At 39.9% G+C, this 25,940-nt stretch overlaps 1 protein-coding gene across 1 annotated transcript in view; it reads right to left on the reverse strand.

The window, feature by feature from the left end:
• Nucleotides 1-504: 504 nt before the first annotated feature.
• The window catches only part of LOC145486305 (uncharacterized), a 27,470-nt gene continuing 2,034 nt past the window's right edge, over nucleotides 505-25,940 (reverse strand). The window contains exons 2-20 of the mRNA XM_081464948.1: nucleotides 25,492-25,566; nucleotides 24,846-24,920; nucleotides 24,610-24,681; nucleotides 23,108-23,182; nucleotides 22,055-22,126; nucleotides 21,038-21,103; nucleotides 19,957-20,028; nucleotides 19,174-19,245; nucleotides 17,834-17,905; nucleotides 17,552-17,623; nucleotides 17,163-17,234; nucleotides 13,388-13,459; nucleotides 12,291-12,362; nucleotides 11,084-11,140; nucleotides 8,730-8,929; nucleotides 8,228-8,347; nucleotides 5,906-7,471; nucleotides 4,788-5,442; nucleotides 505-4,746 (exon numbers count right to left, since the gene is read on the reverse strand). Coding sequence (XP_081321074.1) covers nucleotides 5,282-5,442; nucleotides 5,906-7,471; nucleotides 8,228-8,347; nucleotides 8,730-8,929; nucleotides 11,084-11,140; nucleotides 12,291-12,362; nucleotides 13,388-13,459; nucleotides 17,163-17,234; nucleotides 17,552-17,623; nucleotides 17,834-17,905; nucleotides 19,174-19,245; nucleotides 19,957-20,028; nucleotides 21,038-21,103; nucleotides 22,055-22,126; nucleotides 23,108-23,182; nucleotides 24,610-24,681; nucleotides 24,846-24,920; nucleotides 25,492-25,562 — 3,039 coding nt within the window. The 5' untranslated portion in view covers nucleotides 25,563-25,566 and the 3' untranslated portion in view covers nucleotides 505-4,746; nucleotides 4,788-5,281. The remainder of the gene's footprint in view (nucleotides 4,747-4,787; nucleotides 5,443-5,905; nucleotides 7,472-8,227; nucleotides 8,348-8,729; nucleotides 8,930-11,083; nucleotides 11,141-12,290; nucleotides 12,363-13,387; nucleotides 13,460-17,162; nucleotides 17,235-17,551; nucleotides 17,624-17,833; nucleotides 17,906-19,173; nucleotides 19,246-19,956; nucleotides 20,029-21,037; nucleotides 21,104-22,054; nucleotides 22,127-23,107; nucleotides 23,183-24,609; nucleotides 24,682-24,845; nucleotides 24,921-25,491; nucleotides 25,567-25,940) is intronic.

Below are 25,940 nucleotides of genomic sequence, written 5' to 3' on the forward strand. Positions count from 1 at the left end.
AAGCTTTTGCACTTGTTTTATAAAGAAAATTTATGTAAGAAAACTCTTTACTCTGGTATCGAGTTAATTTGTGAGTTTCCCAAATAATGCTCAATCATAACCAAACCCCGTTTTGATAGTTTCTTATTGTTTCTGTTTGTTTAGCGAGTTTGCAAAAGTTTTTGAAAGAAAAGTCTGACGCGTACAAGTAGCTCATTTGCATAGAGCAGCGCACTTTCAAGTCCGAGTCGGTGTTTTCAATTGTCAACAAATCTTGACACAGATTTCTTTCGCTGTCTTTTGTGCCGAGATGCTGCAACAATTTTCACCAACGCCAAAAGGCTACTAATATCATGAGTGTTTCTTTAACACAGTGAAATTTTACACTGCGAAAATAAAATAGACAAGGAGTTTTGATAACTCAACCAACAAAATCGAAATCTTTATTCGAGTACCGTCCCTATTCGAGTTGATTAAAGAAAGCTGATTACTTCTGCTTTATTCACATATTTTCAGCTAAGCTTTTAATGTGTTCTCAACAGTTTACCAGCCTTAAACATATTTAAAAACCAGAGATACATGAGTTCGATGTACGTTTTCACACGAAAGTGGGGAAGTCCAATTTGTCATGCTTTACTGACTGTACAAAACACGCATCGGTGGGCCCTCTTATTCATCGACAACAGTCAATTTATTGGATATTTACACAAACAAACTGAGCAGCATCTACAGACATAATCTTTATTGTCACTTATTGGGCCTTGATAAAACATCAAGCATTGCTTACAATTCAGACGAAACTCAAACTTGCAATCATTTTATTATTTTTTATTTTTTTTTTACTGTTCGGTCGAGATAGACTCTGGTGAAATCCTCGCAGGCGTGTGGCAAGAGGAGGGAAACTTTGAAGTCCTGAAACGCTGCTATATCCAAATATATCCAACTAGTTTTTTGCTGTGGTTTGGAAAAGCTGTTAATTTTCAACGTATGTGAAACTTAGAGTGGAGTAATGTGGAGCTCTTGTAAAAGAAGCTGCCGAACACAACTTGGTCAGTGATATATAAAGCGGCACATAACTAAATTTGACGCTGTCTTACTTCACTCAAACTGGAGCAGCTTACGACGAAAACACTGAAGCAAAATTCTGACAGACATAAAAGTATTGAGCTGTGGGCCAAAAGCATCAAACATTTCGGAAATTTCGGACGCCATTTTCCCGCGCTACATTCGCAAAAATCCTCGCAGCATGTACGCGCGTGTGCCTCACGGGATGGCGCAATTTGTTCTAAAAATAGAAAAATTGTCCCATATCATAGGGACAGCCTCAAAACAAAAAATGGCGCTCGCTTACGGTCTCCGTCCCCGATTATGGCTCCTGTTCAAACAAGACTTTCTAAGATGGTAAGTCGGGCTGTAGCTAGACGTGCTACTACGAGTGTCGATCATTATCGATAAACCCATAAACAAAAGCCCTTCAAAAATCATGTTTAGGGCAACTGTGTCATCCGTAACGATCATAAATAGCGAATCAAATCCTTGGTCTGGTCATAACAAGGGTAGTAAAATCGCAGATTTTGGTCATCAACAGGGTAAGGGTTTTGGGAAGCGGGCCGCACACCCCAAAACATTTTTCTGGGAGTACCCCTCCCGGGCTCTGGGTCTGCATTCTGAAAATGTCTCACAGGGACAAAGGGGTACATGCCCTACAATGTTTCAATTAGCACAATGTTATAATTAAGCAAGCAACCGGAACGATTGGATCACGGACTTAATACATATACCTTCTGTTCTACCGGGGAAATGCGCCCCATAAAATCTAACCTGACCTGTGACACCAAAAACCTCATCTAAATGATTCAATGTAACCGCTGTAATTTGCAATACATAGGAGAGACGAAACGATTTTTAAAAGACCGATTTAATGAACACCGCCGTATCATAGATAACCTTAACAACAAATCTAAACCTACTACAGCCGCAGAACATTTCCTGTCCTCTCCTAATCACACTGCTAACACTGCTAACAACATGCAATTAATCCCCATCGAAAAGACATTTTCCAACCGAGACTCTTTCCGTAAGGCCAGGGAAGCTTTTTTAATTCAAAAAGGCAGAACAATTGATCCCGATGGTCTCAGAACATCCGCGAAGAAACATATTAATTGTTTCTTATATTACGTTATTTCATTATTATATTTTACTATATGCTTATCCTTAATTTACACTGTGAATTAGTTTTACGTATTTCCGGCATTACGAAAATCTGCTACATAAAAACACGTCCCAATATAGACTTCTCATTGTACTTGAAGAAGGCTGGTTTGGCCAGCCGAAATATAGTATACCTTCAAAAAATCATCCTACGTTCGGGCGTTCGCTCTGTTGGTCCCCCGTGGTCCCGAAATAAATTTACTCTTAGTAAGATGGGCTCTCAGATACAATTCGCTGTGGATTTGGCTCCATGGCCAGGGTTCCTTTTGCCTTAATAACTGGAAATTTTCGTCGTAAAACTTCCAGTTGGCTGACTGGGATACCAATTCCCTAATGACCGAGCTACACTTCACTAGGTTTGGGGTTTCATTGCTATACTTCTCTTTATAGATGGCCACTGAGGTTTTATAGCCTGTAGTCCATTGTTCAATGTTGCGAGTGGGTTGCCTTCGCACGTTCGGGACCATAGACACAGCTGTGGTGCCGTCATTGGTTTGAAATTTTAAGGACATATTGGTTCTCATATTCATTAACAAGAAATAGGATGGCAAAATCCACATACTCTTTAGCCCAGATTTGCTTTCTGATTTTCTCAGATACTTTTTGCACTAGCGGAACACTAGCCGAGAGAAAGGGGTTCTTACTCGTAGTGATCTGCTCTGCTGGTTTGATGATTCCTCCCGTCAAATTCTCTATAACTTGGGATGCAGAGGCTTGCACCACTTCTTGGTTTCTTTGGGTCGCAGTCCCCAATGCACGGCGTGTAACTGTTGCATTTGGAGAACCCGAGGTTGCTGTGGGATCCGGGACGAACTGTATGCCAGAAAACGTTAGAAGTGGAGTGTGCTGCATCACGCTTCTCGATATTATGCTGCCCAAGGGTTTCTGAGACTGCAGTCGCGACGGCTTTGCTAATAGAGGCGATCAACCCGGGAGTAAACTTTGTAGTCGCATTTGGTGGCGTCTGGTCCTGCTGAGCCTTTACACGTCAGCGGCTGGCTTGTTGCCTGTCTTTTACGGGGTGGCATTCTGTGTTCTAATGTTGCGGATGAAGAATGTTTGACTTAATCGAGTGGAAACAGGCGCTATGGTGGCTATGCCTCTCGACATTTTACCGGTTAAAGTGGGATATCTAATTGACACGGCAGCTCTAACCATAATGGCTGGTGAAAAAAACTGCCGTACATGCGAGTAACGGCAGGTGTATCAAATACAGCGGTATTATACATGAATGGCGCGGAGAAATATCTCTCACTAATGCCACCGCGTGGCCATCGACGGTTTCATCACAGAAATCATTGGATCCCAGCTCAAGAACGACCACTTCAGGAGCGTAATTCCAAATCGAGTGTAAATCATAGCGCATCATTTTATCAAGTGTGCGACCTCCAATTCCCAGCATCGACACAACGCATCGCTGCGCCAAATCGAAATTCAGAGCGAAGTGGTTGTTCCCTCCTGATTTAAGTCGAATAAAATGTTTTAGCCTCCTGACCAAGGGGGGACAAAAATGAGAACCCGAGGATTGGCAGTGGCAACGCCGGGCGAGGCCATGTAATCAATAATATAGCAAAATAGGTGATACTTAACTTGCTGAAGCAGAAAAGTGTAGTTGGTTTCGCCTTCAATGCTTAAGAAAAGGACGATGAATATACCAGCTACGCCTTATAACGAAGAGTTACATTGCAAGATCGTGTTACTATCACCTGACCGGAGGCCTGAACGTTCTGAACAGATTCATTGACCACAGGGAGCATAAAATCATTTACAGTGAAACCTGTATTAAGCGGACACCGTTGGGACCCTCACTAGTGTCCGCTTAATACAGGGTGTCCGCTCTAAGCAGGTTCTAATATATTGTGCCATGATAGTTAATTATTAACCCTTTTGTAACTAAGTGTAACAAATTGTAAGATCAAAGACTGCTCACAGCACAATGTCCAGTCAGTCAATGCATCAATCTGGAATAGCTTAAAAACGATTACGCTGAACAATGTTAAAGAGTCTGAGCTGAGCTTTCAGAAGTAAAAAGCCCTTAAAGTATCCGCTATTGCAGGTTTTGTACAAGAAAATGGCTTAATATTGGTGTCCGCGTCCGCTTAACAGAGGTGTCCGCTGAATGCAGGTTTATTTGTGTTTCGAAGCTTTATTCACTCAGCTAACGGTAAAAGACTAAACTAACGATTCAAAATACATAATTCATATGCACGGCAGAAAGTCCGCTGACAATTACAGCTACAGAAATTTACATATCGTAACAATTTTACAGTAAATGTAGGAAGAAAATTTTTGGACTCAAGCTGGTGTCCACTTAATAGAGGGTGTCCGCTTAAAATGGGGTCCGCTTAATACAGGTCTTACTTTATTTGCTAAATAAATAGATCGTTTTCACTGTCACGCAATAAAAAAATAAATCGAAAACCATCCAGTGGAAAAAGCTATGAAATCATGATGTTATAGAAGATAACTAAATAAGCCACTTCTCCAAGTTTTAGGCCTGTCCGTTTCCCCAAACTTCAGATATTCGTCGAAATGTTTCGCGGATATTTACAGAGCCTAGTATAAAAACGCCATGTTGGTGTACCTCCGTAGTACACCAATATGGCGGCCGGAAAATAGTGTAAACATCTGGAACTTACTTTGGCTATCTAGGCGACTGATTATCAGTACTGATCAAGCAAGCATTTACATAAGCACTTTTCCTAATTTTGTAACTTCTAAAAAGGCTCAAAATCATGGGATAAGTATATATTTTTCGACAAACTCGATCATAGCCTTGTGTCACGCACCTCCATAACCCTGAAATTCAAAATGCTCTGGATTCCAAACGAAGCACGCTATTGAGCTGTAAAATTGTAAACAGATATAAATATACCGCCTCTTGTGCCTGATGAGGATAAAAACTTTGGTGGCTCTTTAGTTTTGGATTTTAGAAAGTGATGACGCCACGTGAAAACGATCTACATCCTTTTAGGTGCAACGTTTAGCTAGCCTGTCAACAAACAAAAACAACAAAACAAAACAAAAGCCTACATTTCAATATTATGAAGAGTTATGCAAACGGCCATTATAAAGGCTTCTACACATAGCTCTAGTCCATAACGATCAGTTCCTCGTCTTCTGGTGGAAGAAGATAGTAAGTGTTTCCTCTGTGACGATCTTCAAGACATCTGCGACAGATTAGGTGGAAACATCGCACTGGGCAGGAACATAGTGCGGACCAGTTTGCCCTCAGATAAAGCAATCCCTCTGCTGATGAGATAAAAGAATGAGACGAGACGAAATTAGTCTCGTGTTTTCAATGAAGAGGGTCGATTATTCCTCCCCTTAATGTTCCTTTACGCTACCGCGCCTTCTCGTTATTTGGTACCTCCAATTCACGACAGACGTTTTAAGATGATTGTCCTTGATACAATGGAACCGCGGCCTACGGCCACCCAGTTCATGCGGCCACCACGTTATTTCAAAGGTCAACTAATTCTGGCCCAAACAAAAGCTCGGTAAGTGAATTTTTTTTATTTAAAGAACTCTTTTGATACGGCCACTCTGTTAACTGTACACACCGCACCACTGACATTATTTCACACCCTCTTCTAGTGGTTTAGTACTTAGTTAAACAACGATGAGCTTATATCATATTTTATCAAATTCAATTATTATATTTAAACTTAGTGAACTTTATTTAATTTTTTTTTGTGCTGCAGGAAATACTCACCTACGGACCATATTAACACGGCACCATTGAGAAAAACAAAGACTAGATTGATAAACATAGAGTTGTTTTCTCCTTGATTCCTGCTGACGTCAGGTTGTGAATAGATTGCGCCGAAGCATACGTTGAAGAATATTGTCCAAAGCGCGAACGTTTGGAGTCGATCTTCAAATTTTCCTTTCATTGGTCGAAAGATGGTGAACGCAATTCCAGAACAACCGGCTGTGATCAAGGTAAAACCAATCCGGGAAAGGCTGTCGGACTCAAACAGAGGGATACATGCGATTAACACAAGCTTTCGGTACATCTCCACAATCTCCCAAAACCACCGGCCCTCTTCATAATTTTCGAAAAACACTCTGAAACCAAAAGCCATTTCGTCTCTCTCAGGATCACACTTATGGTACTTGTAAATGGGAAACAGTAGCAACAACGGAAAGACAGCAGGATATAGGGCAAAGACAGCTGCAATGAGCCAGAAGTTATCGTGTAGAGTGGTAAAACACTGGATGGAGTAATCAGCCTTCAGAAGAGAAATACATTCGCTTCCATCTTTGTCGAAGCAAACGTTCACACAATTTCCAGGCAAGGGCAGAATGTCAATAATCTTCTTACTTGTGACTGGGTATGACATAAGGAGAAAAAACAAAATATTTCGATAGCACGACTTCTTCAACCTTGAGATTTTCTTCTTTTTTTCGGAGTCTTCGGAGAATTCTTCCGAGGATTCTTGGGAGGATTCTTCGGAGACAGAAATCTCCAGTTTGTTGATGTGTCGCTTTTTCAGAACGAGATAGAGCATTATCAGGGAAACGACCAAGGCATTAATAAAAATGGCTAAAATAAACTGTATGAATGGGTTCAGTCGAAGGAAAGGATTAATGCAGCTCAGTGGTGCAAACTGCAAAATGTTTCCTTCAACAAACTTCAACCATTTTTCCATGGAGATGAGGATTACAGGCCAGTGGACCCCAACCAAAGCCGAGAAAATGCCAGCAACAACTTGATAAAATCCAATCACGATCTTGCAGCAGGACATGATGACATCTGCCACAGTACGAGTATTATTGCTTCTTGTGCGTTTGGAGTCTCCCCAGAGAATCATTACAAACAGCAAAGCGAAGAACACAATCACTGCAACACATGAACTGACTGTAGCAATCATGCTTGGACATTCCAGACATCTGTTAAATCGGAAGAAGTGATTGTAAGTACAAGTTGCACATAAGGTACCTTGGTATCCGACCTCACACGCTGAGCCAATTCCACCGTTGCAGGACCCTGGATAGGGGCATTTCAGCGGCTTGGGCAATGGGCCATGAAATATCGAGAAATTGTTATTGTATTCGGGTCCAATAGTGTGAATATTTACAACGAATTTCGTGTAATTGTCCATCGTCGTTTTGTTGCTCCACTTCCAGAAATAATCTGGTGCCAGTATTGCTGTATCGTTTTTACAGGTAAGGCCATAATCTGGGCAGGACGTGCAGGGCCCAAAACGATCCAGGCGGTAGAAATTATGAAGACAACTGCATGCACGATAGCCAGCGGTCTCGTTAGATCGGGTACCTATTTAATATGTAAGAATTGTAATCATTAATTGAGATACAAACTGATGAGTTATCTATCTTTGGGTACACACAAGTTAGTGTGGCTCAGCTTCTCGGCATCGTAAATATTGTAATTGCTAACGTTCTCGCAAAGCGCAACATTTCGCTCGTTTGGAAACTTGCACCATGTGCCCACCTCTGAACTGCTTTTGTTGCCTGCTAGTGATAAGGCGCAATAAGGTGTTGACACACGCTGTTATTTATTGTACGGAGTGCTGCTCGCTCTGTCGCATGATACGTCTGTTGGTCCAATTTCCTTGGAGTTAACGTCAGTATTCCTCAGTGATAACTTCAGTGGTATAGACAAACTCGAAATTGGCCTATACTGTGGGAGACCAGAGAATTCCTCCCATCATATGAATAAACTTCTTCGTTTAAAAAGACTAACAGTACCCCTCAGAGCTGAATGTTGGAGTGAAAAGCTAATAAATGAACGCCCGATGCTGAAACTATATCAGTGAGGGAAAGAGAGCAAATATCTAGCAAAAACGGGAAGTGTCACAGGTGTTTTGTCCTAGGCAGTAGATTCATAGGTTCTGTAGGTTCAGAGATGAGTGATGCACGTACTTACGTACCGTAATTTACTCGAAGAACGCAGAGAGCACGACTTCAAATAACGATTTAACCACGCTTTTTTTTTTTAACCGGATTCCGCTGGTAATAACTTGTTTCAATATCTTTATTATAAGTATTTTTATTCAGCATGATCACTTACCATACGGGCATGCACGGCAGTCGGCTGCGCTTCTTCCAGGATGATCCGTCTCTGGAACGTAAGTGCCCGTGCTGCAATTCTTCCAGTCAACTTGCCCCATTTCATCCTGATAAAAGCCTCCTGAAAAAAAGGTGATAGTCGTTTAAATTTTGATTGAGGACTAGCACTTAATCAGTCAAAGAGTTTTTATCATTGAACGTTACACATGCATACCACCACAGACACAAGGCTTGGGACTTGCTGGAAAAATAGATGTAGGCCACGTCAGATGCTGAAAGTTCAACTCATCCAAGTATGATGGTTCACGCGACTTTTTCATGCATATTTCATCAGGTTATGCTTTTTATTTTTGAGGCTTTCGAAAGTTTATTCAGAAACATTTTCATGCTTGTTCTTTCAAAGAGGGGCACGGGGTGAAATAAGTTAGTCTGACGCCATCATTTATTAGGCTACTCGCGTATTTGTGTTCGTGGCGGCATTTTTCGACATAGAACGCAGTTACCTGCTGGACATTTCAAACAAGAAGCTTTTCGGTTGCTATAGGTACCAGGCATGCAAAAGCTGCAGTCAGAGCATTTATCGTGAGGTTTGGGAATGGATCCGCATTTAGTACATATGAAGCCTGAATTAAGAAGACTATCTGGATAATCAGCTTGCTGATCGTACAGGCGTATATGGAAAGACGCCGACGGAGCACACTCCCTGAGGAAAAGAAAAGAAACATCTTAAGATATTTCAAACACTTCAAGAAAATCTCAAAAAAAAAAAAAAAAAAGAGCTGGTTTGATGTACTGTAATTCAAAAGTTTAACAACAGAGGCGGTATTGTTTTCAAAGAAAATGACAGAATTATCAGAGACCACAATGAAGTGGCTTTAACGCTTACTGATTACCAGTGCGGAAGAGATAAACTATTATATAACACAGCCGAACGCAGGAATGACGGGCGCATCTCACTAAAGTAAAACTAATCAGATTAAGATGAAAGAGATCATTTCTGTTGAGGCTTATCCTCAACAAGTGTTCCTTTACTTTTTAGTCCGTTTCATCCGACGTTGTTCTTGTAGCCCAGAATGCTGCTGCGCGCCTCGTCGTTCGTGTTCGAATACCATGTGCTTTATCGCTTTAAGGTCATTCTCCAGTGTTGCATTGCTCATCCCTGCTGCGCATAATTTCACGCGTGATTAGCGCGTGCGCATTAAGAAATGGCGACCTTTTCTTTACGGCTGGACCTCGCCATAGAGGAAAATCGTCATTTTCTCGCAAACGAGTATGGTGAACTATCATTTTTGTTGTTGTTTTGAATTGAGTAATAAATTTCTCTGTGTAAAATATGGACCGATTGTCAGTGCAGAACAAAAAACAATCGTCAGAATTGTGAATTTAGCAAGCAATCGTGACTACAGTCATGGTGCTATTATAAGGATTTATTGGGTATAAACAAGGTGCTGTTGTTCCTAAACGAACATGAGTACCCCTTATTTTTATTTCAAAAATTAAGTTCCTATAATATAAACAATCAATTGGCGAAGTTTCACAAAAATATCAGTGGAGGTTCTATTTCAGTAGAATGACCTTAACCTCGGTGGTCTAATCATGTGGTTTTTACGGCAATGCAACCTTCACGGCCAGTGAACCTAAGATGAGATGTCGTGTGCAGTAAACATGGCTCGACCTGGGCGACTCGAAGGAAAAGATTTGTTTTTAGATCTTTGCGTAGTGAAATCCAAATCCTTACTGTCGCCTAATTAAACAATGTTAAAAATAACAACGAACATAGCCGTGGGTCACGATCAGCCGGTGAAATACTACAGTGATGGAAAGAGGGCTAAATAACTCCAGTCTATAAGAAAGACTTTAATGTGACGAAGAGTAACTAGGCCATTGATGTTTCCCTCCTCTCGGCTCTTCAAGGTCTTTGAAACATTTGTCCACTCCAGAATTAGCCCCACCTTCAAAGATACAAACATACTGAACCTGCCTAGAATCAATACCACTATTTACAGCCTATAAGTCCTGGATACACCTGGCACTTAAATTTCGGCGGAATTTCATCCCATTTTGTTAACAACGGTACACAGTTTTAAGAATTACATCAAACAACCAGACTTTGTAAATGTAATATAAGTTAAAGCAAAATTAAAAATATAAAACAAACAGCGGTGGTAAACGTTTTAAAAACATATATTTTATGAACTTGACGGTTCGTTTGCTAGTCAACATACATTTTCAAAAGTACATGTATGTTGACTAGCATACGAAACGTCAAGTTCATGAAATGCATGTTTTCAAAATGTTTATCACCGCTGTTTGATTTATATTTTTAATCAAGCTACGATGGCCGAAGACCAAGAGTTTATATATAAAGCATTATTCCGTTATAGTGGCAGCATAATTATAACGTCGGCCCGCTTCCCAAAACCTTTAGCCTATTTATGACCAAAATCTGCCATTTTCCCTACCCTATTTCTAACCAAGCCTGACCAAAAATTCGATACCCAATTTATGGCCGTTGACGGGCTTTTTTGATGGTCTTATCGATGATGATCAAAAAGTAGCTTCTTCTAACAAACATACTTATTTCAAGACCAGATTGCAAAAGCCATACCCTGTTACTAACCAAAATAGCCAAAATCCATAACTTATTTATGACAAAAACGGCTGAAAAACCACACCCTTTGGGGTCGCACAGACCTATATAGCCCATATAAGGAAGTAGCCCCCCGCCGGGGGGTACGGTACATGGCGAATAGCTGAGTTACTCATATAGTTAATTTAAAAAATACAGTAAGGTATGCGAAAACTGAGTAAACATTGACAAATTAATTTTGTGTTTATTATTTTGTTTGCTACTTACATAAAAGCAGTGTATATCCCTGGAGGAATCTCCTGGAGGTTCTTACATGATATAGCCCTGCAATTTAACACGTAATGTCGTTTGAGCTGTACAGCGAGCAATACTTGGCCGTCGCCGAACGTCGCACAGGGAACGTCGCGATACCCTTGAGGATTTAAGTTATAAGAGAAAAACACCATCCAAATTTTCACTGACCATTAGGGAGCTTAAGAAAACCACGACGGCAAGGGCAACGGCAACGACAAAAGGTTTAACGAAGAGAACAATGGCTGTGCATGTGCGTTATAATTCTTGGTACATTTCTTTGCCGTCCTCTGCGAAACAACAACGTGAAATGACCAAATTTCGCGTTGTCTGGAGAACGTGAACCACGAAGGCTATTTTTAAATTTTTAATTTGAATTTATCGATGATAGTTTCGCGATAGTTTTGACAATGATAAACAAAGTTAATGACTCTAGAGGTTCCTAGGTAGGATATATAATCATTTTTTAATCGACGTTGTCCTCGGCGTCGCCGTCGTGGTTTCTTAAGCTCCCTAATAACACGAGGTGGGAGGTGGCCTGACTGTTAGTGCGCTCGACTCCGGAGCTAGCGATCCGGGTTCGAGCCCTGGCCGGGGACATTGTGATGTGTTCTTGGGCAAGACACTGTACTCTCACGGTGCCTCTCTCCACCCAGGTGTATAAATGGGTACCGGTGAATTTAATGCTGGGGGGTAACCCTGCGATGGACTAGCATTCCATCCAGGGGGGAGTAGAAATACTCCTAGTCGCTTCATGCTGCTGAAAGCGGGATAAGCTCTGGCCTGATGGGCCACTTGGCTCGTATGCAGACTTTACCATTTTTAATGACACGAAGTTAAGTGTTTACTAAAAGGCATTAAGTTCTTGAACCATGGACAACAGCACTGAAAGCCTTATTAATTTCAATTTTCTCCCCGACGGCATTTATCGCGTGCGAGAACTGTCTACAGAGCACAAGGACATTCACAACACAACAATACAAATGAATGAATAAATAAATAGTATGCAAGTTTATCTACAATCCTCAAGTCTTCAGTGTACGATGTAGGCATTTTTAGAAATAATAGTAAAAATCAGTTAAAAAAGACCAAACTGAATAAAGAGAAGCTTCTGATTAGAAAAATAATAACTTGATTGTATTGTACATTGCATGGAATTTACTTTTGTAATTTCTGTACTTACAAGGTAATATTAGATGCCATTTCGTCAAATATTTTTACCGGTAGAAATTGTAGAGGATTGTCAAAGAGTGTCCTGAAAATAAAACATCAATTAGTGTAGCTAGTCTAGCGTAACAAGCTTACTGAATACACAGATTGTATTATAGCGCTACGACAATAAACACAATTGTACATTTCGTCGAGCTGTCGTAAGGACAAAGCAACAGTCCTTACAATGCTATCAGTTCAATTTTCCCCGATATTATGCATGTGTTTCTAGATGTTGCTTGTTTTTATTGATATCGCCTTTTCACTACCATTTGTAGAAGGCGCAAATACTTCTTAACTCTTAATAATGCAACAATATTTTAATTCGAGGCTAGAAAATATCTCGATTTACTCCAAATGTCAGTTCTGACTCACTGGAGAAAAGACTCAAATAATAACTTAAAAATAAAACAAATACGAGATAAAAATTCGACTATCCATTTTTCAGACAGAGTGCTGTGAATTTCAGATCTGGTAAAACTCCTTTCTTATATTTGGGAATTATAATTAACTGATGCAAGAGTATAAAGAGAAGTCATTTTGTATCCTTAATAGGCCCTTTGCAGCTGGGGTCACGTGACCACATTTTTTCTTAAAAAATTTCTATTATGGGCTATAACTTAAAGAATGCCAGAAATGGAAAGAGCATACTGAAAATACCAAAATGGCCAAGTTTGAGGCCCCCGTCTATAAAGAATGAGATTTTACGACGGTCTGAATTTTTAAAAAATAAGAAGATTTGTATGGAAAAAGTTGCTGGAGAGCAAGGCCTTGCTCTCCAGCAACAACTTCTATACAAATCCTCTAAATTGTCTGAAAATTCAAACTGTCGTATAAACTTATTCTTTAATGCAAGGGACCTCAAACTTGGCCATTCTAGTATTTTTAATATGCTCTTTCCATTTCTGGCATTCTTTAAGTTATAGCCCTTAATAAAAATTTTTAAAAGAAAAAATGTGGTCACGTGACCCCAGCTGCAAAGAGCCTATTGAATTCCTAACAAGAAGGGTAATTGAAAATTATATCGATTCAGTGATTACACTCATGCTGCCAGTTGGGTAATAAACTTACAATCTTTGAAGGCTACGGAGGCCACGAAAGGCGTTACCATCAATATGTTTGATTCGGTTTCCATGAAGGAACCTATAAACGAAACAAATTCAAACCAAGCAAACAGCTAGAAACAATTGGGACATGCAGGGAACTGGAAATGGCTGTTTTGTAACATTTCATATATTCCTGAGACAGAAGTAATCTTCAATGTAAAGATTACTCTGAAAATAACTCATTGTGGAAACTACAGTCACCGACAGCGGTCCTTTTTAAGACTGTTCCATGCAGCCCAGATGATCACGCCAGACGAAGTACTATTATTCGCAGTCCTAAGTACTTTTATGAAATCGTTTTTAGTTAGCTGATATTTCAATTGTCTGTTAGGCTCAGTTTAGACAATACAACGTTTTCACATTAGCCAAAATTGTAGCAACTCTACAGCACAAATCCTTTCGTGTAAATTAAACCAAGAACTGGGCGATGAATGACGTGAATACGTATGAGACCAAAATGTCGAAACATTTTAAAACATTTTGAGACCCTACGACAATTGTAGCCACAACCATATTCAGTGATGAAAGTTGTATGGGATTTACGCTTGACATGCTGGGAAAAATCAGTGAGGGCTTTACTGGAGTATCGTCTAAATCGAGCCTAAGAAGACCAAGCAATACTGTAGACACCTAACAATCTCTGAATGTAAGCAATGTCGACGCAGTTTAAAAGACAAACGGGGGATAATTAGGGAAACATAAATGAAAGCTAATTTATAGATCAATATAAATTAAAGTTAATGTGATAACCATAGACCCGCCAGACAGAATAACCCAGTTCACTTCCTGTCATGGGTCATTTCCTGTCATGGGTCATTTCCCAATGGTCTGGCTCCCCCAATCATGTGTAAGCCGTCACATGTACAGTATATCCTAATAATGTCACTCTTAGCCTAGCAGAACAAAAGTTTAAGCGCCTCTTCAGCACAGAACACGAATGCTTTTCACCTCTCGGTACCCTGGGAGATCATCACCCGCTAAAGAGGATTATCACCTCTCACCCACTAACCAGGGGGATTAACAGCCGCTAGAGAGGATTATCACTTCTCCCTCACTACCCTGGGGGATTATCACCCCCCTAGAGAGGACTATCTCCTCTCACTCACTATCCTGGGGGATTATATCCTCCTAAAAAGGATTATCACCTCTCACTCACTACCCTGGTAGATTATCACCCCCTAGAGTGGATTATTACCTCTCAATCACTACCTTGGGGGATTATCACCCGCTAGAGAGGATTATCACCTCTTACTCACTACCCTGGGGGATTAACAGCCGCTAGAGAGGATTATCACTTCTCCCTCACTATCCTGGGGGATTATCACCCCCCTAGAGAGGATTATCTCCTGTCACTCACTAACCTTGGGGGATTATATCCTCCTAAAAAGGATTATCACCTCTCACTCACTACCCTGGTAGATTATTACCCCCTAGAGTGGATTATTACCTCTCAATCACTACCTTGGGAGATTATCACCCGCTAGGGAGGATTATCACCTCTCACTCGCTACCCTGGGAGATTATCACCCCCTAGAGGATTATCACTTCTCAATCACAACCTTGGGGGATTACCACCCTTTAGAGAGGATTATCACCTCTCACTCACTACCCTGGGGAATTATCACCCGGTAGAGAGAATTATCACCTCTCACACACTACCCTGAGGGATTATCACCCCCTAGAGAGGATTATCAGCTCTCACTTACTACCCTTAGGGATTATCACCTGCTAGAGAGGATTTTTACCTCTCACTCATTACCCTGGCGGATTATCACCCAATAGAGAGGATTATCAGCTCTCACTTACTACCCTGGGGGATTATCACCTGTTACAGGGGATTATCACCTCTTACTCACTACCCTGGGGGATTATCACCCCCTAGAAAGTATTATGACTTCTAACTCACTACCTTGAGGGATTATCACCCGCTAGATATGATTGTCACCTTTCACTCACTACCCTGAGTGACTATCACTCCCTAGAGAGGATTATCACCTCTCACTCACTACACTGGGGAATTATCACCCGTTAGAGAGAATTATCACCCCTCACTCACTACTCTTGGGGATTATCACCTGCTAGAGAGGATAATCACCTCTTACTCACTACCCTGGGGGATTGTCACCCACTAGAGAGGATTATCACCTGTCACTCACTACCCAGGGGGATTATTACCCCTTAGAGAGGATTATTACCTCTCACTCACTACCTCGGGGGATTATCACCCGCTAGAGAGGATTATCACCTCTTACTTACCACCCTTGAGGATTTTCACCCCCTAGAGAGGATTATCACCGCTCACTCAGTACCCTGGGAGATTATCACCCGCTAGAGAGTATTATCACCTCTCACTCACTACCCTTGGGTATTATAACCCGCTAGAGAGAGTTATCACCTCTCACTTACTACCCTGAGGGTTTATCACTCCCTAGAGAGGATTGTCACCTCTCACTTACTACCCTTAGGGATTGTCACCTGCTAGAGAGGATTGTTGCCTCTCACTCACAACTCTGGAGGATTATTACCCACTAGAGAGGATTATCACCTCTCACCCACAACTCTGGAGGATTATTACCCCTTAGAGCGGATTATCACCTCTCAATCACTACCCTGGGGGATTATCACCCGCTAGAGAGGATTATTACCTCTCACTCACTAACTTGTGGGTTTATCACCGACTAGAGAGGATTATGACCTTTCACTTACTACCCTGATCGGTTATGACCCGCTAGGGAGTACTATCACCTCTCACTCACCACCCTAGGGGATTATCACCCGCTAGAGAGAAATATCACCACTCGCTCACTACCCTGGGGGATTATCACCCGCTAGAGAGGATTATCACCTCTCACTCACTACCCTGGGGATTATCACCTCCTGGAAAGGATTTTCACCTCTCACTCACTACCCTTGAGGATTATCACCCCCCTAGGGAGGAGGGAGGAGTATCATCTTTCAATCACTAACCTCGGGAATTATCACCCCTTGGAGAGGATTATCACCTCTTACTCACTACCCTGGGGTATCATCACCCCTTAGAAAGGATTATTACCTCTCACTCTCTACCCTGGGGGCTTACCATCCGCTAGAGAAGATTATCACCTCGCACCAACTACCCTGGGGGATTATCACCCCCATAGAGAGGATTATCATCTCTCACTTACTACCCTGGAGAATTATCACCCGCTAGAGAGGATTATCACCCTTCACTCATTACCGTGGGGGATTATCACCCGCTAGAATGGATTATCACCTTTTACTCACTATTCTGGGGGATTATTACCCGCTAGAGAGGTTTATTACCTCTCACCTACTACCCTGGGAGATTGTAACCCCCTAGAGGAGATAATCACTTCTTATGCAATTCTCTGGGGTATTATTACGTCCTAGAGAGGATTATTAATTCTCATGCATTTCCCTGGGAAATCATCGTCCCCCAGAGAGGGGTGTTAGCATTCTCAAAGTACCCTTGGGGATATTTCATCCCAGGAAAAAGTGACCTACTGTCCCTTTTTAGAGTACTTTATCTCTTACCCTTTTTTCCCCACAATCATTCAGGTTCAGTTGTGTGCTTATATAGTATAGTAAGGGTTATGGGTTGGGAACAGTAGAGGATGTAAATGTAACATTATACAGCTTCTTCCTCCCATTCACATTACTTTGCTCTACAAACGTTGCATATGCGTTCAAACTTTAGAATGGATCGAGACGTTGCCTGCATCATGCTTCAGATTACTTACAGGAGCTCTAACAACGGGGAACCAGCGAAAGTGTCTTCAGGGATTATGGACAGATTGTTGTTTACTATCATCCTACGAGATAAGCAAGAGACAGAAATATAAAAACAACAACAAAAAAAAGTCTTCTTACTACAGTGCTTCTAGCATAAAGCAACGGAGTGATACATTACTATTTCCGCGGTATGAATACAAACATACACACAGACAAACACAGACAGAAAGAAAGACAGACAGACAGACATCGACTTTATTTTAGTATCAAGGTGAGTGATCACTTCCTTTGATCACTTGGCTTGAAGAATCCAAACGGTAAAAGAATTCATAAAAATTGCATAGTACCTACCAAGTTAACTGTTAAGTACAAATTGACAAAATTAATAGTCACTTACAACATCTGTAGATTCTTGAGCCCAGCAAACGTATTATTGTTGATTGCTGAGATGAAATTAAAGCTGAGCATCCTTGAGGAGAAATAAAACACTGCATTACTTACTTTTCCCCAACTGTCCTGCAACCTAAATTGTATTGGCTCCTTAGCTGCAATGTCTGTATCATGAATTCTAAAAGAAAATGAAACTTTCCATATTTTTTACTTTTATATCCTCATCTCTGATCAATCTCTCTGGAATTCATTGCAAACAAACCAGAAAATCAAAATTTATTTCACTTACAACTGCGTTAAATCCTTGCAAGGAGAAAATGCATTATCTGGTATGGAAGTAAGTCTATTGATAGACAAATCCCTAAAAATGAAATTAATTAAGATGAGGCTTAAAAAAAGTAATATTACAGAAGAGAAATTGAAAGCTTTGCAGATTAAAATATTTGTTGCAGTTTACTTGAAAATCGATAATGAATGGAAAGTACTCAGCGATTATGAGGGTGGACTGAACTAAGTCTGGCATAATTCAGAAATCACCTGTTTTCAGACTTCCTGTTTGTAGTTTAAAGCTGCAAGGGTTTTGTTGGCTAAGAATAGATATTCAGGTTCGTTTGCACTTATACCAAGTGTTTTCTTTCATCTGATGCCCATGATTCACCGTTTTGAATTATTGACATTGTTTTGTAAAGTGTTCTCACATTCATTCGCGAGGCAAAAGGCAGTTATGTAATGTTCAGGAAGTGTACGCTTCTAGGTTTATTTTTGTATCAAACTACCAAGGTCTTGGAACTGCCTTCTTCTTGAGTCAGTTCAGTCTTGCAGTTCACTAGGTTTTAAGAAGGCTGTAATGAGTGTAGCTAGATCAATTAGGATTACAAATTACAAGTCTATGTTGTTTTAAGTTTCGAAAACCCTTGGAAAAGGATCAAGAAACCATATTGTTTGTGTTTTGTACTTTAGCTTTTCAGTCGTTTGTCCTCTATTCTGTGACGAATTGTGGCACGTTATTGTAAATTAAGTCGCTGATCAGCAGCTAATTTGAGAATGTTAAGATAAAAGTTACTCTAAGAGCAACTAGTTTCCTCCTGGATGTCGAAACGTCAGTCACCAACAACAATAGCCCTTTTCAGAACTAAACTAACCTACACAATCACACTAGGTAATGTAAGGTGAGGTAAGGTAACTTTATTTTAAGTCGTAAACGTAGGGAGTGGTTGCCAATCTCCCGAGCCAGGGGCTCATGACAAAAACGCACGACTATTTACAAAAACAATGCTACTTAAAATTAATAAATTCACTAAGATAAATCCAGATTTAGGAGATAAAATATTCCTAAGAGCAACTAAACCTTATATTAAAAATTTGAGTTAGAAAATACAGTTCATACACCGGCACCCTGCAAACTCAACACCACTCAAACGAGAACGAAATTGTGCCAAAGTGGTCGAGGGTTTGGTGATAGCTTGTAACTGGTTCCACACGTGGGCAATCTTATACAGAAATGAGTTGCAAGGGTGTTATATGGCGGCTGTACAACATTTAAGCCACTACCTCGTAAATTGATTGACTAGTTAATAGTTAACCTATTTTAACTAGATTGACTATTTAAATATTTGTTGTTAAACTTACAAAGAGTGCGTCACAGGTATGTTTTGAAAGAGACTGACTGGTAATTCTTCGATCTGATTGGCTAACATATTTCTGAAAAATACGTGATGAAATAGCAGACTAAGTAAATAATAAGTAAACGGTTAGATACAATAAGTTCATCAAGAATGGATGAACTTATCCATCAATGCTTCCATGGAACAGTTAAATATTTAAATATTTCAATTGTATGAGTAATATATAATGGTAATTGAACTGAGTTGAGGGTCATTTGGTCTGAAATCATACGCACGATTTCCAAATTGAACGAGGCCGCAGCATATGATTGAGTGGTCTGAAATCGCATGATTTCAGACCAAAAATGAACCACACAAAGTTCAATGTCCACTTTATCACATCCATTATGAAATCACACAATTTTATTGCATACATGTAAATTAAGGATTCTGGCCAGTTCCAATATTTTATAGATACAGTAGCCAGGCTCACGTTGGAGCACAAGCGCGCGCGAAATCGAGCGGCGAAGCCGCGAGGCGAGAAAATGAACCTCTCCACCAGACTCCTCACCACCGGATCGTTTTCCTTTTCGCCGGTCGCGCGCGTGACTCAAAGGTGAGCCTGCTCGTAGGCCAGAAAGGCTGTTACCTCTCATTTTGTGAGCTAAACAGATATTTGGATAAATCGCTGCTGAGAGCCAATCAGTTTGCAAGTGTCACCAGCGATTTCCAAATAGACGTAATAAATACATAAAATGTTAAATAGTTTCAGTGGGAGAGTAATAAAAAAGCGTTTGATTTTTCTTACATTTGAAACACTTGAATTATCGAAGATTTACTGAGCAGAGATATATCCCTGATTTGATTATATTCCATTCGACTGAAAGAGAGAAAAATATATTTATTTACGTTGAAGAAATGAAATCACCTTTGGTGAAGAGATTTAATTAAATAACTGATGTTACGCCTTCTTCATAAGAGTAAAATAGATGTAAATTAAATGTTTGTTTCCACGTAAGACATTAGGAATTTTCGGTTTGAGGATGTGTTAGTAAAATTGATTAACACGTTTTAAAATGGCCCCAATAAGTTGTGGTACTAACAGTAGCCTTGAAACATCTTTATTTCTTGGGAATTTACGTGGAGCTTCGGGCATGCACCATTGGAAGTAATGTTTCCATAAAGGGACTTTTACTTAACTTCAAATAATTTAAATTATCCCAATATACAGATGGCATTACGTGCTTTGTTAGAGATAATCTGTTTTAAAAGCTAAATCTATCTACTTAGGGTTTTAGCTGAACAGGTCCAAGACGGAGGCATTATGGTTAGGTTCAACCAAGAACATAACCTATGCGACTTTTAGGCACATGCCGGCCTGAGAGGATTATGGGACAGCACTCAGTATTTAGTTTGTAACAAATTTCCAGAATATTTCTTGTAGCAAGAACTAAGAATTTAAGATAGTATAACAGCGCTTTAACGTGTTGTCCTCCAGATACTTGACGATGCATAGGGAAATTAATGTAGTAAAATTCCTGGCATTCTATAATAGACCCTTCTTTTTCATTGTTAAGGAGATTTTTTCTGGAGCCACAAGAACCATAAGTTTAAAAAAGACAACAATGATCGGTGAAAGAAAAGAAAGGAGGATTAGGTATGGCCCGATGTCTATGTATTCAACAATTCGCTCAAAGTCATTTAGGTTAAGAGGCTATCCTGAAGGTGTATGTGGAAATACCCATCGCTTGATTATCTAAGAGACGTTGAAGAGGATCATATTATCGAGTAATAGTCGTGCAATCAGACAATAATTCAGTGGGGGATAAAATGATAACCCATTAAACAACAGATAACGTGGCATAAATTCTTAATTAATTTTAACTCACAGATTTTTCATTGTTGCAGGTCCAGTCAAATCCGGGAGAGTTGTCAGCTTGTTATGACACAGTCGCCTGCAATAAAAATAGTACAGAACACAATGCTGCCGCAGATGAGGAATTGTGAAATTATAGGTAACCCAGCTATGTGTTAATTTCTAGCATTTGCGTTTTGTCGTGTGTTCCAATGAAGTATAATTACTGTACTTTAACTTCAATTTATAAACATTTAAGGTATCATGGTAGGTGGATTGACAGTGTTCGGAAATCGCGCTATTACGCTGGCGCTTTCAAAGAAAACCCCATCAACCTGTTCATTTTCTGAAAACTTAATAGTTATAGAATACAATCATATTTTTGAAATTTTCTAAAAAGTTATTGTCGCATTGATATAAAAAGAGATACCCAGAAATACTTTCGCTTAAACTGGTTCGCCTAAGTGCGTGAATTATCGGTGCTTTTTCGAAGGAGGTATCCTGGAACATAACTGCCGATTTTCAGTCAATTCCGTAGCACGACGCGCACCGAAACGATCTAACACATCGTAATTCACATTATACGTGACAACTGGCGGTGAATTCTAATAAGGGGTGTCAACGCGCTGTAAGGAGTTAATGAGATTCAAAAGTAATTTTTCTCTTTATCTTGAAAAGTAAAAAAAGCCTTTATCCCCATTCCTTTTGCAAAATATTTATCTCAGTCTTCTCAATTTGAACGAAAAAAAAAAAAAAAATGTACTTTTAGCATTTTTCGTAGAAATTCACCTATCATGATACTTTAATACCAAACCGCGTCAAAGGGGTCAAGCTTTGTCATTTGAAAAAATTGTCTACATAATCAGCAAGGTTTTAATCAAAACGAGTGGCCCGGATATATTACTGATGCAGTTGCTGTGCAAAGCAAAAATTGCTTTAAAAAAGCGGTTGAAAAGCTAACGAAAGAAGAAAAGTTTTAACACTATACATGTATGTTAGGCCGTTCAAGTTTTCGCGAGCGTCAGCCATTTGTTTAAAAGACGACACTTACAAATCAGTGAGTCGACTAAAACGGCGAAATGTTCCATCAGCTATTGTTTTTAGCTCATTGTAATGAAGAAACCTGTAAGACATTTGAAAAAACCTTAAGTCAAAAAAAGTTTTTAAAATTGTTTTTGAACAATAAACTAGTCAGCAACACTCTGCGAAATGAAATGGTAAACATTGTTTTTACTTCAACGTATTTACACTAAACGCCTGTATTTAAGCCATACTAACGGCTATTTCGAAAAACACCAACCACAAAAGTTTGGCCGGTTTCACGAAAAGAGGTGAAATGTGTTTATTCATGGCCTGATGTTTTTGTTGGGGGGTTGGGGGAAGGGGGGAGGCGGCGGTGGGGCTGTCTTAGTGCATGTTTCTTAAAGTCCTTGTAGAAGTCTACGATAGTTAGACGATACACGTCAGAGAATAAACACGTCTTGCAACTTCAGTTTCCGGAGTGATGCTCACTAGTTTAGTATTTTAAATATCATAAAAGTGGAAAAAGGTCTGTGGAGCCGGTTATGAAAACAAATCATTTAACTTCATTTCAATAAGCTAGCAAAGCAACCTAACCATTACCAAAAACTTCATCAGGTTAACTGCAAATAGGTTTCCAATTATCTCTCATTACGAAACATCTATAATCATAGGAAAATATTTGTACACAAATTGGATGTTATCATGAGTTACAATATAAGCAATTACCGGGAAGAAATGTAATAACTACCTGGAAATTCATAGAATTACACAGAGGCTAAAGCGGCAAGCATAAAAAGCCACTTTGAATACCACCTGTACTCTTCGGTGGATCCTAGCCGACAGGTTTGTCCGTCTGCATTTTGAGAGATGATCTTGACAGTTTGCCTGCACCCTTTTTTAGTCCCGGTCAAGGGAAATAAGTAGCAAAAGTCGGTAAGAGTAAAAGATCTTGGCCAAGAACACAACTCGGTGATCGTGGTGACCGGTTCATATTCTATTGTGCTAAGCATTGGCCCCCCACCCCGCCGCCACCCCCAAGTTTAACTAAATTAACAAAAAACATCGTAAAATGAGAACTTACAAACTAAGGAGACCCTCAGATGGCCCTTCAAAGGTACCTGGTTCTATATGCGACAGCATGTTTGAGAAAAGGTCTCTGCAAGGTATGAGTGAGGAAGGCAATCAACAACCAAGGATTTTTTTTTCAAACGCTAACCAGACTATTACAGTCGAACCTCTATTAAGCGACAACCTGTTGAGCCGCCCCTTAGTTATCCTTTGAGCCCTAAATTGCCGGGTCTTTTTTCAGTTTAATTAATAGACCCTCTATACCCATGTATGATATACCATTTGAAAGCCATTGATCTTTGTATCAGTCCAAAAAATCGCATCAACACCCACTAAGGAAGTGGTAGCTTTGACAAACGATATTTTGAAAGCAGAAAACGAAAAAGTTAAAAAAAAGTAACAAATCTTGATGAATATTTTGCTCCGAAAATTTCGAAATCATCAAAATCGGCCAGATTTGATCCGAATTGGGACGTCACAAGCACATAATTGCTCTACCGTGGCGAAAGGGTCAAATGGCCAGTTATCAAAGTCCTGAAATTGTTACCAGTAAAGTATTGTAAATAAAACCCCGATTAAGCGGCCACCTGTAATAAGCGGCCGCGGCCACCCTTTGGTCGTCCTGATAAGGGTTTGTCTAATGTCTTTAACCCTTAAAACAGCCACCCAAAATTTAATACACCTATATTAATGTTTTGGAAAAGGCAACAGCAAATAAGAGTCCGCCGATAGAAGATGACGAGTGATAGAAACATCAAAACACACGTTTATCATGATTGTCTTGAAATGACTCCATGTTCACTAAGAAATTAACCCAAGGGTGAAAAATATTCAAGGTACACCAACCCCGGCAACCAAAATGAAAACCTCTGAATGGCTAAGAATGTTTTAAAACTACAAGCTTTCGACTGCCTAAACTACAGTCTTTAAGGAAAAAAAAAGGATGAAAGCGGCGTTAAACATCTGAATCTGACGTGATAAATAAGAACAAAAGGAGAAATTTTTGTTAAGAAGAGTGCTTTTTTGTCCTTGGAGAGGAAAGAGTCTTTGTCCGTATTGGGAGTCGCCATGGTGTGCCAAGGTTCCAAAATTACTTTATGATTCAAAAATCGCCTTTGCCGATGAGAGGGACGTTACTAAAGTCAATGACATGGGATCATACATGATTTGCAAACCTGGAGCCTTTGGCCGCTCTTTTAACGTTCGTTTTATGTTCTTTTTTCCTCGTAAAAACAGATCTAACAGTTTCACAGACATAATTCAAGGAACAGTTGGCACAGAGAATTTTATTATAACATGACGTTTCGGCGTCATATCTTGTCGCCATTATTAAATGCAGATTGTTCAGTACAGATATATACTAGCTTAGGAGTTAAGGAGTCAACGAAACGTCATGTTATAGCATTAATTTTTTTAAAATGTTTTTCCATATCTTCTTAATTCAATACTCCAAGCAGAATTATTTTGCTTTAATCGACCTAGACTGAGAAAGAAGTATATTGGAGTTAAACTTACATTTCCTTCAATTTGTTCATCGCTCTGAAGCTTCTAGTCTCAATGTGCTGGAGACCACATGTGGCCATGTATCTAACAAAATAATCAACATGTTGAAAGAAGATAGTTTTAATAAGTGTCCTTTACAAGACGTCACGGGCTACAAACACTAAATTGATGAAATTTATGGCGAGGAACAACATCTCCCCAGAAAAATAATAAAAAAATCAAAGAGTTATTATGTACATAGAACTTACAAATGAACCATCTTATGAAATCCAGCAAAAGTGTCTGAAGTTAAATTAGGTCCAATTGGATTTCCTGATATATCTCTGTAGAGGAAACCACAGGTACAGTAAACTCAACTTAGTGGTACAATAATCACAGCTAATGCCAATTAACCCTCGTTTGTGCTTCAGGATATTTTGAAATCTAAAAGCTATTTCACCAAAAGCTTTCAATTTTGTGTCAGGTGTTGAGACCGAACTTGTGGAGTATGAAAATATAGCCAGCAGGGAGAGCGCTGTGGTGAGAGTACTCGCCTCCCACCAATATGGCCCGGGTTCAATTCAGGCCTGGTGCCATATGTGGGCTGAGTTTGTTGTTGGTTCTCGCCTTGTTGCGAGGGTTTTTCTCCGGGTTCTCCAGTTTTCCTCCCTCCACAAAACAAACACCTGCAAATTCCAATTCGACCAGCTTAAAGGACCTGCATGAAACCAGCTAAGGTTGATGTGGCTTCCTCTCTAATTATTGTAATTTATTTATTTCATTTCCTTATGATCGACGTTGACAAGCGTGACCAATGATGTTGCCCCAGCAGGTGGGGAATAACCAATATACCTTCCAAAAGACATGTTGTTAGATAGTTTTATTTCCGTTCTTTCAGGGATACAGCATACTTACAAGAAGTTGATGTCTTTTGACGCTTTAAGAATAATTTTTAAATCAGTCAACGATATCCTGTTGTCTTGCATTTCGCTATGAACAAAGAAAGCAACGTTGTGGGTTACAATGTATGCTATGATTGGTCTATTGTCCTGAATTGGAGGTGATTTGACTCCAGAACACAAGGTCAAAAAATAATAGACTGTATAAGTCAATTTCCCAATATCATGATGACGCGCTTAAATATTTCAGCATGCTACTGACAGGACGCGCTTTTCGCTATACCCGACATCGCATCGAACAACATGAATAGAACTTGTAGATACAGTCTATATTAGAAAATAGCCCAGACTGGTTGAAAATCGTGTTACTATTTAGATTATGAGCTCGAGATTTCTATCACGCGTAGAAATTGAGAGAGAATAATCCAGTTGTTTTATTGTAAATCTGCTAGCCGTTCAACACTT

The sequence above is a fragment of the Orbicella franksi genome, chromosome 1, assembly GCF_964199315.1.
Source record: "Orbicella franksi chromosome 1, jaOrbFran1.1, whole genome shotgun sequence".
NCBI lineage: Eukaryota > Metazoa > Cnidaria > Anthozoa > Scleractinia > Merulinidae > Orbicella > Orbicella franksi.